Below are 16,131 nucleotides of genomic sequence, written 5' to 3'. Positions count from 1 at the left end.
ACTTGGTACATAAAAGGTCCTTTCTAATTTCAAAACAAAACCATTATTCAAAATTAAATTGCAAGTTCCAATAGCTTCCACATGTGAGGCCATCCTGCTTCCTGATAGGACAGTCCGCTCACTTCCCACTGGCTTCCTTAGGTTTTGCATACCCTGTAAGGAATTTGTTATATGGATTGTTGATCTAGAATCAATCCACTAGGTGTTAATATTAACATCGTTCATATTAGATTCATAACAAACAAATGAAAATAAATTATCTTTCTTCTCAAGCCATTCTTTGAATCCAAGGTATTCCTTCTTCATGTGTCCTCCCTTTTTACAGAAGTAACACTTTGCTTCTTTCTTGATATCACCTTGCGGTGGTATTTTGGACTTCCCTTTCTGATTGGCTTGTGACTTGTCAGTTTTGAAAGCTCTGTTCTTCCCGCGAGTGCTTGTCAGCAATGCATTTTCACTTTGTTCCATTACAAGCCTTTCTTCTTCCTGAACACACATGGTCATTAATTCATTGATTAACCATTTGTCTTTATGTGTATTGTAGGAGATCTTTAAAGGCCCATACTCAGACAGAAGAGAGTTCAGAATATAGTGCACCAGGAAGGAGTCAGACATATCAACCTCAAGTTTCTTAAGTTGAGCTGAAATGTCACGCATTTTCATTATGTGCTCACGCACACCTTTCACACTAGTGAGTCGGTAGGAGGAAAATTTCATAATTAATGTGCTTGCCAAAGCCTTTTCAAAAGTGACGAACTGATCGTCAATGGCTTTCAGCAAATCACAAACATTCTCATGCTGATCAACAGAACCACGTATTCCACATGTGTCCTAAGTCTTAATGAACATCACACTGAGCCGGTTGGATCTCTCCCACCGCTCATATAGTGCGATTGCAGTTGGAGTACTTTCACCTGTATATGCGGGTGCTTCGTCTTTCCTAATAGCATAATCTATGTCCATCTATCCTAGATGGAGGAGAATTCTTTCCTTCCACACCTTATAGTTATCTCCTCTGAGCTCGGGAATATCACATCGGGTATCTGAAAAATTAGCAGGTTGAGAAGCTAAAAAGATAAACAAAATTGATGTAAAAATTTGAGGCATAAATATTATCCAAATTGTATGTATTATCAATATAAACATATCATAAAATAAATCTTGCAGCATAAAAATTACCCGTGGACTAAATTTTAATGTAATAAGATTTTAAAAAAAATTGCGATAGATTTTTTCAAACCTCACACTTTACGTGCATGATATAATTTTATTTTTCTATCCAAAATTAATACTTTATGATAAAACTATCAAATTATGTACCAATTCATAATTCCTGTGGGCAAGTTATGAAAATATTTTGACATTTTATCCTAATTAATCATACAAATATAATAAAAATTCTTGTAGGATAAAATTCATTATACCACGTATAATTAATTACAATTTTATGTCTAATAATTTATGTGATCACAAAACTTTAAAAAAATAATCTCAATTAATTTAAGGATGTTGTGGCTAATCCAAATTAATCAAAATTATAACGATCACTAGACATAGTAACTCAATTATATGAGAGAACAAAATTAAATAAATAAGATCTCTTATACAATTGCTTAACAAAATAATAACATTATAAATCAATTTTAATTTATGCATAAATTTAATTCAAAGATTAAATAATAAGGCATAATGATCAGTAAAAATGAAATCATATGGATATGAACAGAATCAAAATACATGTTTAACAAAGCAATCCAGTGGTAACATTCATGAATGCTATGGATCAGGACCTGGGCATAATGACCAGTAAAAATTAAATCACATATATTGATCCTATGTTCCTATAGATGGTGTATTTCTTTTCTGATGAGAGAAAGCTTTGGGGACCAAAGACTATTTATAGGTTTGAATGGTCATTAAAACCATTAAAACTCATTACGACCCAATTAAATGGTCATATCAATTTACATTAAAACCAAAATAAATCATACCTTTTTCAAAACCAAAATCCCAAAACTATGGACCACATTAAAATTGGTTTTTTATTATTATTAATAATTATTATAATAAAAATAAGAAACCGTTATAATTAGATGCTAATAATTCAGTGTGTTCAAGTTTGGGATTCAATAAGGTTTGGTTCTATCTAGTCGAAATAGGTGTAGTTAGTATATGTATCGAATTGTGTAAGCAAATATTCGACAGATTCAAATACTACATTTAGTTACGTGTGTTTTGGTTGCCTATAAATACGCATAGGTAATTCAAATTACAATTTTTCATAACAACTTACAATAATATTTTCCCTTTTACAATTCAGTTTTTCTCTCTTTTCTCTTACTTCTTATTTCTCATCTTTCTTGAAAACGCTAATTGTTCCAACAAATTGGTATCAACGAGTCCGAGTTGCGATTTAGTGAGATTCTTAAATGGCAAACAGAAATATAACATCAATGCAATTATCAAAAAGTCGACCGGTTTTCAAAGGCGAGAACTATGAACGGTGGATTGCATAGATGCATGTCATCTTCATATTTCAAGATGTGGTTAAAATCCTAAATGATGGAGTACCGACATTAGAAGCGAATGCAAACGATGTTCAGACAACTACACACAAGGATCAAAGGAAGAAAGATGGTAAATTTATGTTCTTGATTCACCAATGTGTGGATCCTAATGTGTTCGGGAAGATAATTGAAGAGGAATATTCTAAAGAAGTGTGAGACAAGTTAAAGAACTTGTATGGTGGAAACGAAAAACTGAAAAGGGTGAAGTTGCAGATGCTCAAAAAGCAGTTTGAGATAACACAGATGAAAGAAGTTGAATCAGTTGCTAGTTTCTTCTCAAGATTAATGTTAATCACGAACCAAATGAAGACGTGTGGCGAATCAATCAATGATTTAGAGAAGATTGAGATAGTAATGAGATCTCTGACTGCAAATTTTTATTACATTGTAGTGTTTATTGAAGAGTCCAAGAACCTAGCTAAGATGAAGTTGGATGAACTCCAAGCTTCATCAGAGGCTCATAATATGAGGCTGGAGCAGAGGAACTCAGAAAGGGAGAAGGTGGCTGAACAGGAATTGCAAGCAAGATTCATCAAGAAATCTGGAAAAGAGAAGGCGAAACAAGGAAAGAATATTGCTAATGATTATAAGTCAAGCAAGAATTCAAAGAATTACTCTGATTTGATCAAGAAAGGCATGGACAACAAGTATTTGGGGAAGAAAGTTGACATGGAGGAGGTTCAATGTCACAACTGTCAAGGATTTGGTCATTATGCTCGAGACTGTCGAAGAAAGAAGGTAGTAAGAGCAAAAGATAATGATGAAGCTCAGTATGCACATGTTGGAGATAGTGATTCTGATGATGTGCTACTAATGCCAAATACTCAGTCGAGTAATGAGCAAATAAACATGTGGTACCTAGACTTAGGATGTAGCAAACATATGGCTGGTAATAAAACATGGTTCACCAAGTTAGATGAATCAGTCAAGAAAGTGATCAAGTTTGTAGATGGCCGACACATCACATCAGATGGAAAAGGAAACATATATGGTAAGAAAGGATGGTCGAAAGGCCAATATCACTAATGTGTTGTATGTACTTTGATGACAAGTAACTTGATAAGCACATGTCAATTACTTTCTAAAGGGTACAACATAAAGCTAGAAAAGAAGCAGATGAAGGTGTATGATGGGGATGAAATATTGATTCTGAAAGCACCATTAGGAGACAACAAGGCCTTGCAAAAGATTTATGGCATCCTCCTCTTCTAGACTAAATGAAATGCATATGTGATGGTTCATACAACCACAATCTCATTCCATTTGGTTGTGGTGGAATCTTTCGAGACAATCATGGTAATTTTATCTTTGCCTTTGATAATCAAGTCTGATGGTCTTCTTCCTACCTATTTGAGTTCTTTGCTGCCATTAGAGTCATGGAGATTGCAATCTATAATGATTGGTCCAAGCTAGGGGTGTTCAAAACCGAACTACCCCAATAGAAAATTGCAAATCAAGCCAAATCAAACCATAAATCGCAAAACCCACATTTGGCTAGGATGTGTTTGGGACATGTTTTAAGTAAACTGTGCGATTCGATTGTTTGCGGTTTATATTTTGAAAACTTAACCAAACTGAATCAAACCGCATTATGTTACAATCCAACTTTCACTTAACTCACATTTAACCCAAACATAAACCTATCATGCCTTAGTCTTAAGATTACAAAGGATTTTCTCTTCCTCACACTTAGGGTTTCAGTTTCAGCCTTCTCAAATCTTTCTTAGCAGTATTGCGCCTTCTTTTCCATATACATCTTGTCTCTTGTTCTATAATATCTACTCTCTTACATTCTTTCTTTTTCACCTTCTCATTTTTATGCTACTGTTCTCTCTTTCAATTTTATTTTTATCGCACCTCTTCTCTAATCTCTCATCTATATGTGTACGTATGGCTTTATAAAAAAATTGTAAAAAACTGAACCAACCGAACCAAATCGAACCGCATTGATTTTGTTTGGTTCGGTTTTATTTTTAAAAGCCAACCAAACCAAACCAAACTGCACATTTTTTTCTCTTACGTTTCGGATGACTTTTAGCATCAAAATTGTGCAAACCGCACCGCGAACACCCCTAATCCAAGCTATGGGTTGAAACTTATTCAAGCATTATAGTGCAAACCTTCCATAAGTCATCTTTGATACCTTGGCAAGTAAGAAACAATTGGAACATTTGTATTAGGGACGGAGGAACATATAGTGCAATGGAGGTTGTTGCCTCCACTTACTTTTTAAAGTTAATTATACTAATATTTTTTATATTATTTAAGTAATAATATTTTACTAATTTAGTATTTTTTTAAAGTTTAATTTAAAATATTTCTCCTACTAAATTAATATTTTTTTAAAAAATACATTGGTAAAAAAATTTATATTTATTGATATATTTATTTTTTGATATTATAAATCAACAATTTTTAAAAAATAATGATGTATTTACTTTTAAATTAATTTTTATTTTCTGAACAAAAGTTATGAGCAATAAAAATAATTTTTCAATAGAGAGATTAAAGATGCTGCATTGAAAATATAAAATAGTTTTACATTATCCTTCAATAAAAATTCATTAATCTTCCATGTCATCAATATAATTTTAAAATAAATGTGTGATTTGGCAGAGTATAAATTATTGATTGATCGAGACTATAAAATTATTTTAAATTATCAATGTATATTCTTTTTTGTCTTTTTAATAATAACTAATTGAAAAATCAAATATCTAACCATATAAGATATAAAGTATTAAATACAAATTTGATCACATCTTAAAGATATATATTTTTAATAACATTAAAAATAAATTAATCATACAATAATTTAATTAAAATTTATTTGCCCCACATGTTAATATTTCTAACTCCGTCTCTGATCTGTATACAGATTTTTTTTCACACATCTTTTCATAGCATCCATATACAGAGAAGGGTATTCATATGTTAATATTTTTTTAAGATGTGTCTCACATGTAATTCTCTAAACATTTTTTAATCTACTTCTATTAGAATTATGAAAGATTTTCTAAGATTTTGCCTCCCGAATTGACCCCAACACTATTCATATTGGCATTATGAAGGATTTTGTATACAATAAAATTAGTTTTTATAAAATATAATTTGTTTTAAAATGAATGTTATTATCATTTATAATGTAGAAATAATTATTACTTTTATAATTATATTTTTTAATTATTACTTTATTCACTACTTTTAATACATTAAATTTTTTTTAGTAAAAATATAATATCTTAAGATAATATTATTATATTTTTAATCTGTATTTAAATTTTTTAAATAACTATCATTTTAAATGATTCCAACAATAAAGTGTACTGAGATCAGGATTAATTTGTAGACAAAAACGTACATGATTCAAGAGAAAATATTTAGTTGGGCATAACCCAACAAATAATTATTTAAAGACACGCACATATATCATTTAAATATTTTAAAAATATATCTTCTTTAATTATGTTCGTTTTCAGTTTATTTTTCTTTAATGAATGTGTACCCAAAACATTGTGTTCAAATATTGTGAACTGCCCGAGTTTATATATGATTCAATTCTAATTAAACTTTTGTCTTTTGGTAATATACTTAAAACATGAAAATTCTCTTGATTATATTCATAAATGGTTATACGTGACTTAATGAGATTAATATTTTTGTCTGTAATTAAAATGGTTATAATAATGAAATTAAATGATTTTTATTTGTTTGTCATTAAGAGAGAAAAAGGGATACTTAGCTATATACTACTATCTCTGATCTTTAGGGTAACTTTTTTTTTGTTGAAGAAATTTTATTTTTTTGGTTTTATTTTATTTGAAGAAATTTTGTTTTAATGGTTACTTTCACAGTTTAAAATAGTATTAATTATAGTTTTTGCTAAAATTATCTTTAATTATTTTCTATAAAAAATATAAAAAATTAATAAATAATCAACATCTAGACAATATATCAATATTAAAATGCTTGATTTTAAAAATAAATAAAAACTGACCATTTATTATTTTCTAAAATAAATTTTTATATGAGAGAAAAAGATGTAATTAAAATAATTCAAAATTTAACAAAAGAAAAAGAGAAACAGTTGGAAATCCCCCAAAACCTATGAAGAATTTCAATCAATCTTGACGAACAAGATTGTTATTACCCACACAATAGCATTGAAATGAGAAGAACAATGAAGAAAGAAAGAAAGTAAAGAACGATGAAGGAAAAAAAGAATACAAACTGTGGGTAACTTCTTATTCACTTTGCAACTGCAAAATACTGTGAATACAATGTTATGAATGCTCTATTCACCTCATTACAAAAATAAGGGTTACTCCCTTTATTTATAGATTTAGGTTAACTTGGACCTCAAGTCAAAACCAAAAACTATAAAAGCCCAAAATAGCTAACACTACTAATATAGGCATAAGTCAAAATTTTGTGTGAAGCAACATGCTTCAACACTTCGACACACTAACACAACTTAACATACTAGGTGGTTCGACACTTCCTCGTTCCTGTCGAGCAACATGCTTCGACACAAGGAATTATAATTCAACACATCACTTAATTCATTGTGTCTAAGCTATCTACATTCATCATAGTTCTTAGTCTTCTGAACATTTCAACTTGTACTCCCTTTGTCGTGATGTTTGCAAGCTGATTCTCATTTCTGCAGTGTTCCACATTCATCTTTCCATCTGCTACCTGCTCTCGAAGATAATGGAACCTCATTTCGATGTGCTTGCTTCGACCACGTGCTATCGGATTCTTCGCCAGATTGATAGTTGACATGTTGTCGATCTTCATGGTAATTGTTCCATGACTCTTCACTGTTATCTCTTCGACCATATTCACCATCCACATTGCTTGACATGCCCAAAGAGAAGCAGCTATGTATTCTGCTTCACACGATGATAATGTCACTACTGGTTCCTTTCACGAAATCCAAGCAATCCCGAAGAATATGGAGTGTGTCTTCTTCAATGTTATTACAATAGCACTACGCCAAAAACTGGAATAGACAGCGCCCCTTAGAGAGCGCTTTATTACAAAAGCGCACTCTAAAGTGAAGAGAAAAAATAAGGAGCATACTATTGGAATAGACAGCGCACTTTAGAGGGCGCTTTTGTAACAAAGCGCACTCTAAAGTGAAGCGAAAAAATAATGAGGAAATGGAGGGACACCAATAGAGGACGCTTTATTGAAAGCGCCCTCTAAGGGTAACCTTAGATGGCGCTTTTTAAAAAGTGCTCTCTATGTCCATGTACATTTCCAGTTTATAAGGCGCTTTTGGAAAGCCTTAGAGAGCGCTTTTAGAAGCGCCCTCTTAGGCCCCCTTTAGAGGGCGCTTTTGTAACAAAGCGCCCTCTAAAGTGAAGCCAAAAAAAAATAATGAGGAAATGGAGGGACAACAATAGAGGGCGCTTTAGTGAAAGCGCCCTCTAAGGTTACCCTTAGAGGGCGCTTTTAAAAAAGCGCTCTCTAAGTCCATGTACATTTCCAGTTTAGAAGGCGCTTTTGGAAAGCCTTAGAGAGCGCTTTCAGAAGCGCCCTCTAAGGTCCCCTTTAGTAAACATTAAGATTATAACATATACTGCATGTCTCTTTATTTTCCCTCTCTATAAGCTATTTCGTTTACGTAACTGGGTTTTCTCTCTACTGCGATTACTCTCGTCCTCCGTTCGTTCTCCCTCCCTCACCGTCATCGTCGCCGTCGCCTTTTTCTGCTGCTGCGTTCACGTTCACTGAGTTATCTGCGTCCACCGTCACTGTTCACTTTCTTCTCCATCGTTACCGTCACCTTTAAGGTATTTCTCTTCTCCATCGTTACCGTTCACTTTCTTCATGTGTTTGATTAGGGCATTTTCTAAACTTAGTTTTACATTTTGTGCATTATGTTGATTAATGTTGTTTAGGGCAAACTGAGTTTTTTATTTCTGATTGAAAACTGATATCATTTGAAGTGTGTTTGAGCTTGTGCTTGGAAGTTTGATGATTATGGATGCAAGTTTGTTCATGTTCCAAACACCATAAGTTTGCATTGGTCTTTTGCATGCAGTAGGTGTGTGTGAGTTTGTATTCAATAATGATAAAAAAAAGAGTTTAGATTGTTGTAACATGAGAGAAATGGAAGGTATATGAATGTGTTCACGTATTGAATCATTGTCTTACTTGGGTCTTATTGAATCATTTCTATATTACAGATAAAATGGCTAACCAAGACGATACCCATGACGCGAATGGATCACGTAACAATGTTGAAAAAGAAATCAAACGAGGATTGACTGTTATGAAGTCAATCATTCGTGCAAGAGACAAGGGTGTAAAATTTGAAGTACATTGGAGTGCTGAAGACCAACTAATTGAGCCTAACGGTTCAATGTTGGCAAGTTACATTGGTTTCCTTGTTCGACAACATATTCCGATTACATGTGTCTCAATAGAGGATGGGTATCTACCTAAAGTTACTTTTGTAGTGGTCCAAAAGAGACATCACACCCGTCTCTTTCCTGTCAACCCCAAAGAGACCGATAGAAGTGGAAATATTATGCCAGGTTTTTTCAATATATTTCTCAACGCAGCTGGTATATATTATCATTTGAATTTATCATTTTTTGCTGATTTTGTTGTTCTAAATTGTCAAAGGAACCGTGGTAGACACCAGCATTTGTCACCCTAGGGAATTTGATTTTTACCTTAACAGCCATGCAGGAATTCAGGTAATATTAGCTATGTCATTTAACTTTATGCCATTGTTTACTATTTGTTGCTCAATCGCCTTTTGACAGTTCTGTGTTATTTGCATTTGGACGTGTTCTTTTTGCAGGGGACTAGTCGACCAACGCATTATCATGTGCTGTATGATGAAAATAAATTCACTGCAGACCAGTTACAGAGTTTGACCAATAACTTGTGCTACACGTAATGATATGATTTGCTTTTTTAATCTTAATTAATGTTTTCTAAACTTGTACTATTTTCATTTAATTTTAGAAGCCTTCTAATACTATTTTTTTCCATTCAGTTATGCGAGGTGTACTCGATCTGTCTCAATAGGTTTGTTACTGGATTCCCTTTGCTTGTTTTTGTTTTAGGTTATACAAAACTTTAGTTTAACAAAAATGTTATCTTGTATGCAGTTCCTCCTGCCTATTATGCACACTTGCTAGCTTTCCGCGCTAAATACTACATAAGTGAAGTTGAAAATTCTGATTCTGGTTCTGCAAGTGGAAATAGGAGTGCCACCAACTTTGTGTCGACTCTGCCATCTATCTTGGAAAACGTCAAAGAAGTAATGTTTTACTGTTGATCTTGATTTGTCGTACAAGCTTCAAGGATAGATTTGGGAGTTAGGATATTCACCATGCCTTTTTTGGATATACTACTTATGCTGCCATCTGTTTTTTTGGTTGAGCCTTATTTTGTATGGATGTGCGATAGAACTACTAGACAACTTTTGGATATACAGAACATGTTTGCCACCATGGGTGGATGGGCGTTATTTTGTTTAGTATTGGTTAGAACTACTAGACAGCTTTTGGATACAGTGGTCACTGGGTGTTGGTTGCTATGGATCTTTCGAGACTAATAGTGTATTATCTCGATTCGTTATCGGGTGATTGGAGTAAATATCCGAGTATGAAGAAGACGGTTGACGTGTAAGTGAAATTCCCCTAAATATTCATGTGTATTTGTATATTTAATTATGTCTGTCAGATTGATCTCAATATACGTTTTTATTTTGTTAGGGCAATAATAAAATTTAGATCGAAAAAGAATTATCGTAATAGGAAGGACATTACCTGGGTCAGAGTTCAGGTATATATTAAGTATCTTATTTTTGCTTATAATAGTGTTTGTTTTTTTGCTTATAATAGTGTTTGTAAGAAATTAACTATATATATATTGTTTGTTTTTCTGTGTAGTGTCCTCAGCAAAATAATTCGGTCGATTGCGGATTTTTTGTATTGAGATTTATGAGAGATATCATTGCGTTGAATCGTATAGACATCCCAAAAATGGTATGGAATAATAACTTAGGGTTTATTTTAATATTATCGGATATTTCATCTAATTTGTTACTAAATCATGAATATGTTTTATTCTCTTAATTGTAGTACTTTGAGGAATACAAATCTTACTCAAGAGCTCATTTGGATGAAATGAAGGATGAATTGTGTCAATTCATTGTTGATCAAAGAATCATATAGCTAGGTTGTATATTGTTGTACATATATGTATGGAATGTTGTTGTTGTTGTATATATGTTGTATATTGTTGTTGTACTTTTACTAAATCATGAATATGTTGTTGTATATTGTTGATCAAAGAATCATATATTAATGTTGTATATATGGAGGATTAATGTTGTATATAAATGGATTCATGTTGTATATATCAATGGATTAATGGTGTATAACATTGGATTAAAGGATGAAATCAATATGAATTTTACACTTTTGCAGCATGCGAACAGGTTACCAATTAAATATCCACTGTTTTTCAAACAAATTTTTTTAAAATAACTAACACTTTAGAGGGCGCTTTCTGTAGGAAGCGCCCTCTAAACACTTTACATTGACAACTTTAGAGGGCGCTTTTTCCTGAAAGCGCCCTCTAAACACTTTACATTGACAACTTTAGAGGGCGCTTTTTCCTGAAAGCGCCCTCTAAACACTTTACATTGACAACTTTAGAGGGCGCTTTTTCCAGAAAGCGCCCTCTAAGGTGTCCCTTTATGGACCACTCCAGAGGGCGCTTTTTTCTGAAAGCGCACTATAATGTGGCCACTTTAGACAGCGCTTTCTCCAGGAAAACAAAGCGCTGTCTTTACCTATGCCAGCGCCACTTTAGAGGGCGCTTAAAAGCGCTGTTATAGGCCAAAATAAGCGCCCTCTTTTCCCTTATTTGGCGTAGTGTAGGAACACATTGCACTTCGATGTCCCATGTAATGCTTTCGAGTATTAGTGATCAATCTATCATGTTGAACAATCCAAACAAAGAATTAAACTTTTTCCGTTGCTTAAGTTTTCCAAATATCTTCCCATGGCATATTACTTCTTCTTCCTCCACAATCATCAAGAAACTTGTACATAGTTCCCACACTGAATTGTTTTCCATCGTGTCCAAGTCAAATCCTCACATGTGCGCCTACGCCGAAAGAAGGAGGCACAATAACATCAATTTCTTGGAGCATATTCATTGGAAGTCAATTATTCAGATCCTCTGAATTCCAACCAGCATCTTCATGAGCAATATCCGCCAATTTAGCATTATGCATGTGCATAGGGATAACAATTTGAAGGTCAGAAATGCAAACATTCGGTGCAATCCAAACATCATTCCATGAATTCACATCAATGTTGTCTCCAACACTCCACATATTGTATTTATCCATTCTCGGCCAAACTTTTGCAATACTTTTCTAGAGGCTTGAGTATGTGGGCTTCACCAAAATGTATCTGCTGTTATCATTTATGTCGTATTTACCCCAAACAATATCACACCAGAACTCCCATTATTATTTTGGATCTTCCAACCAAGTTTTAAAATGCAAGCCTTATTCATAATGTCCAGCTTGCGCAACCCTAGTCCATCATCGCTCTTCGAGCTAGTAACAACATCTCATTTGATGGCATTGTGTTTTCTGCTACTGCTATTATCCCCCCAGATGAACCTCCTTTGGATCTTATGAATTTCATCAATACACAACTTCGGGATGGTAGATGTCATCATAGGAAATGTTGGGATAAACTCATTAACACTCTTTTCAAGAGTCACTCTCCATGCAAAAGCAAGTTAACTCCCCTTCCACAAAGGAAGCTTAGTATTCACTTGGTCGATAATGTAGTGAAAATCCTATTTCCATGGAGCCTTTCTAGTAAGAGGAACACCCAAATATTTACCAAGCGCGACTATTTCACCAAAACCCGACATCCTTCCAAGCTTATCACGCATGCTCCTAGGAACATTCTTGGAATATAACATTATGGTTTTATCTTTGTTTATTTGCTATCCATACATACTACATAATTTGTTCAAAATTCTCATTCTATAACTCATTTGAGCAAGATTGACTTCACCAAATAAAAGGAGGTCATCAGCGAACATAAGACGAGAAACCATAGGTCATCTCCTACCATTGCGAATAGTTTTCCGGCTACCTTTATCCACAATTTAAGATATAAGACGTGAGAGCTTGTATAGGCATAAACACAAATAGGTAAGGAGATATTGAATCACCTTTTCTAATGCCTCTGCTTGGCCAAAAATACTTAGAATTTGTTCCATTCCACTTGATGTTAGTCTCCAGACTAGTCACACCATGCATGATAATATTGATAATCTTCATAGGCAGTTTAATTTCAACCATAGTTCTCCAAATGAAGTCCCAACTAAGTTTAGCATAAGCCTTTGACCGATCCGCTTTGATCATAAAGTATCCCTTCCTCCCTATCAAGTTATTCATACAATGCAAGATCTGAGCAACAGTTATATTCTCATGAATGTTGCGACCTGCGACAAATCCATATTGAAAGGGCGAGACAAGTTTAGGGATGATGCTCTTGAGTCTCTCCATAATAATTTTACTCACAATCTTATAGAGCATGTTACACAAATATATTGACCTGAAGTAATTCACATGCTCAAGCTGATTAACCTTAGTAATAAGGCAAATGTCTTTCTGGTTTATCAAGGATAACTCACTAGGATTTTGGAAAGTTTTCTTGATGAATTCACCCATATTTCTTCCCACGACATTCCATGGTTTTTGGTAGAAACCTACTGGAAAATCATCAGGCCTAGGGTCCTTGCAAGGATTCATACAGAAAATTGCACGTTTAACGTCATCATCAGTCACATCATTACCAAGCTTCTCCATAATATCGTTCTCAACTTGAGGGTGAGTGAGTTTACTTTGCTCCCAAGTAAAGTTGGTGTACTGCAAAGCAAACAGGTTATTGTAGTGATTAATGAACAATTGTTTGAACTGAATTTCTCATCAACCCACTGCCCCTCGTCATATTTGATCATGACAATTGTATTTCTCCTCTTATGTTGCATTGTTTTTATATAATAATACTTAGTGTTACGATCCCCATCGATGAGCCACTTTGTCCTAGACCTTTGGAACCACAACAATTCTTCTTGTTCAAGAATCTCACTCATCTCATTTTGAAGTTTCATCTCCAGTCTTCTAAGGCCTCCAACTTTATTCTCAGCCTGTATATGCCATTGAATACCTTCAAGACGCCTCAAAATCTCATTCTTTTGTCTGATGGCTTGCTTGAAAGAACGAAGCCTCCAAATCTTGACACCTTGTTTGAGGTTCTCTAAGTTTATGTGTATTTCTTTATTGTCTTTCCAATTCATCGTGAGCATGTTATAGTAATATTCTTTTATAAGCTAAGCACTCTCAAACCTGAAGCTGGGATTATTCACCTTTCGCACATTTGCAGGCATTCTAATAAGTAAAGGATGGTAATATGAGAAGTTAAGTCTTGAAATCACTTTCACATATCCATATGGATAGAAAAGCCTCAATTTATCAGTACACTGGGTTCTATTTAAACATTCATAAATCCTCTGCCCACCATTAAAAATTGGCCCTCTCCATATGAACTTAGGACCCACAACTCATATATCCATCAATCTACAATGCTCAATTCTTTTCCTAAACTTGTTACATCTGCTGTAACTAATGGGAGCTCCTCCTATTTTTTTTATCCTCATGCATGATATCATTAAAATCACCATCCACAAGCAAATGATCATTCATGTTATGGCTAATTCTCTTCAAGTCTTTCCATATTTTCACGTAAATGTGCATGAATTGGATTTTTTTTGTAATCAGTGTGACCTTCATCACCTCTTCTATCCAGTCTACAATGATGCCTCCTGCATAGCCTTGATTATCAATAGTAAGGAAGCCATTAAACCCTGGTCTTTGGAAAGCTCTTTCAAGTTTAGCAGGTTCACATCTAGTTTCAACAATAACAATCATTTGCGGCTTATTAGTGTTCACATATTGGTTGCAATATCTAAAGAAGCTTGTACCCATTGCTCACTTGCAGTTCCACACCAAAATTTCATTTTGTCTATTTATCATGGTCACATCAAAAGAAAATCGAAAACCTTGAAAAGCTCCACTATTATGGAGTTTCTTCAACCATGTTCATACTCGTATCATCCAGGCTCTTAAAGTTAGTGCCTTCCACGTCTGATTCTTTAATTCCTTCCATCATGATTTTGTCGCCTAGGTTCTTAGCATCTTTATTTTCATTACTCATCCCACAACCTTTTGTCACATTATTATTGTTTCATTTTCGACCAATGAAATAGTTGCTTTAGGATCTTTCTACTTACCTGCTTCTTCCTCAATATTAATACTAATCATTGTCTCTTGATTTCCATTTGATTGACTTTTTTCCTCATCAATGATACCATTAAGTCTATCAAACTGTGATCCAGTGACTCCCACACCCTCATTCACTTTCACTTGACTCTTACCATTCATGGATCCACCGTGATCTCCCGTCCCTTTTCCTCCTCCTTGATCTCCGGTCACCAGACTTTATGAATTTTTCCAAGTATTCCCTCCTTGCTTACGGGTTCACCTTGCCTTGTGAACCGCTATCTAAGGATCTTCTACTTCATCTCTATTTCCCTTCCTATTATTTCCTGCATCTTAAACATTTCCATTCTCTTGTTGTTCATGTTTATCTGGACACCCTTCTTTATAGTGACCAAATCTCCCACACTTGATACACAACAGGTGTAAACCTTCATACTCCACATGATACTTCCTATCCTTAATGATGAACATTGCCATCAATGAATTGGATAAGTCTACCTCGACACATAGCCACACGCACTTCCCTTGTTCATGCATCATAGTGTTCTTATCCACTTTTATTGTCTTGCCTATCCTGTTTCCAATGAATGACAGAACCTTTGTATCATAGTATTCAATCGACAACCCCGAAATCCTTATCCAAACTGCTACATGATCAATGGTGTCACTTTCTGGATGAAAATCAGGGTTCCATTCTTTGACTGTGACGTAGTGATCATAAATAAACCGAGGCCCATTAGCAAGCACATTGATATGGTCTTCCTCGTGAGTAAAGGTTACTCGATAATAATCATTGCTTAGATCGATGATGTGAATGATGCCCTTCTTGACCCACACTTGTTTTAGCCTTGTTTCCGACGCTTTATATTTGATCCTATACCCTAGAAACTTCACAATAACCCCTCTCCTCCATGATCCATGGATTCTCCTCTCCTCGTGTTTTGGGAAGATGAATTGTGGACATGCATTTCCGCGATCAACATGCCCCTCCACCTTCATGTTTTCCAGATCAAGAATGTTCTTCCCATATCTTCTTCCTCATCCTCTGACATTTTATCCTCATCCCCTTCTTCAGTGCTTCCTCCTATCACCATTTTCCTATAGGATTTAGCCACCCCAGAAGATTCTCCAAGTTGCAATATTTGTATCCCTTCTGGTTCTTTCAATTGTTCTTTACCTTTTTAGGATTTCTCTCCTTCATATCATCTTCATCTT

The 16,131-nt window shown here is 34.3% G+C and overlaps 2 protein-coding genes across 2 annotated transcripts; one reads left to right on the top strand and one right to left on the bottom strand.

Annotated features, from left to right (window-relative positions):
* The first annotated feature begins 2,810 nt into the window (after positions 1-2,810).
* Positions 2,811-3,779, top strand: LOC127122166 (uncharacterized). The gene is made up of 2 exons (XM_051052550.1): positions 2,811-3,558; positions 3,655-3,779. The coding sequence occupies exons 1-2, from the start codon at positions 2,811-2,813 to the stop codon at positions 3,777-3,779; spliced, it is 873 nt and encodes a 290-aa protein (XP_050908507.1).
* Positions 3,780-15,249: 11,470 nt separating this feature from the next.
* LOC127122165 (uncharacterized) lies at positions 15,250-15,915 on the bottom strand. Its single transcript, XM_051052548.1, has one exon. The coding sequence runs from the start codon at positions 15,913-15,915 to the stop codon at positions 15,250-15,252; it is 666 nt and encodes a 221-aa protein (XP_050908505.1).
* Positions 15,916-16,131: the final 216 nt, after the last annotated feature.

This window comes from Lathyrus oleraceus, chromosome 2, assembly GCF_024323335.1.
Source record: "Lathyrus oleraceus cultivar Zhongwan6 chromosome 2, CAAS_Psat_ZW6_1.0, whole genome shotgun sequence".
In the NCBI taxonomy this organism is placed as follows: Eukaryota; Viridiplantae; Streptophyta; class Magnoliopsida; order Fabales; family Fabaceae; genus Lathyrus; species Lathyrus oleraceus.
Note: the sequence above shows the minus strand (reverse complement) of the source record. Positions and strands in the feature narration are given on the sequence as shown.

Excerpts from the sequence above, each read along its gene's own strand:
- LOC127122166 (XM_051052550.1), top strand. The coding sequence starts at position 2,811 with ATGAAAGAAGTTGAATCAGTTGCTAGTTTCTTCTCAAGATTAATGTTA. Across the intron at positions 3,559-3,654 it reads TGGAAAAGGAAACATATATG|GGTACAACATAAAGCTAGAA; the intron begins GTAAGAAAGGAT and ends TACTTTCTAAAG.
- LOC127122165 (XM_051052548.1), bottom strand. The coding sequence starts at position 15,915 with ATGAAGGTGGAGGGGCATGTTGATCGCGGAAATGCATGTCCACAATTC.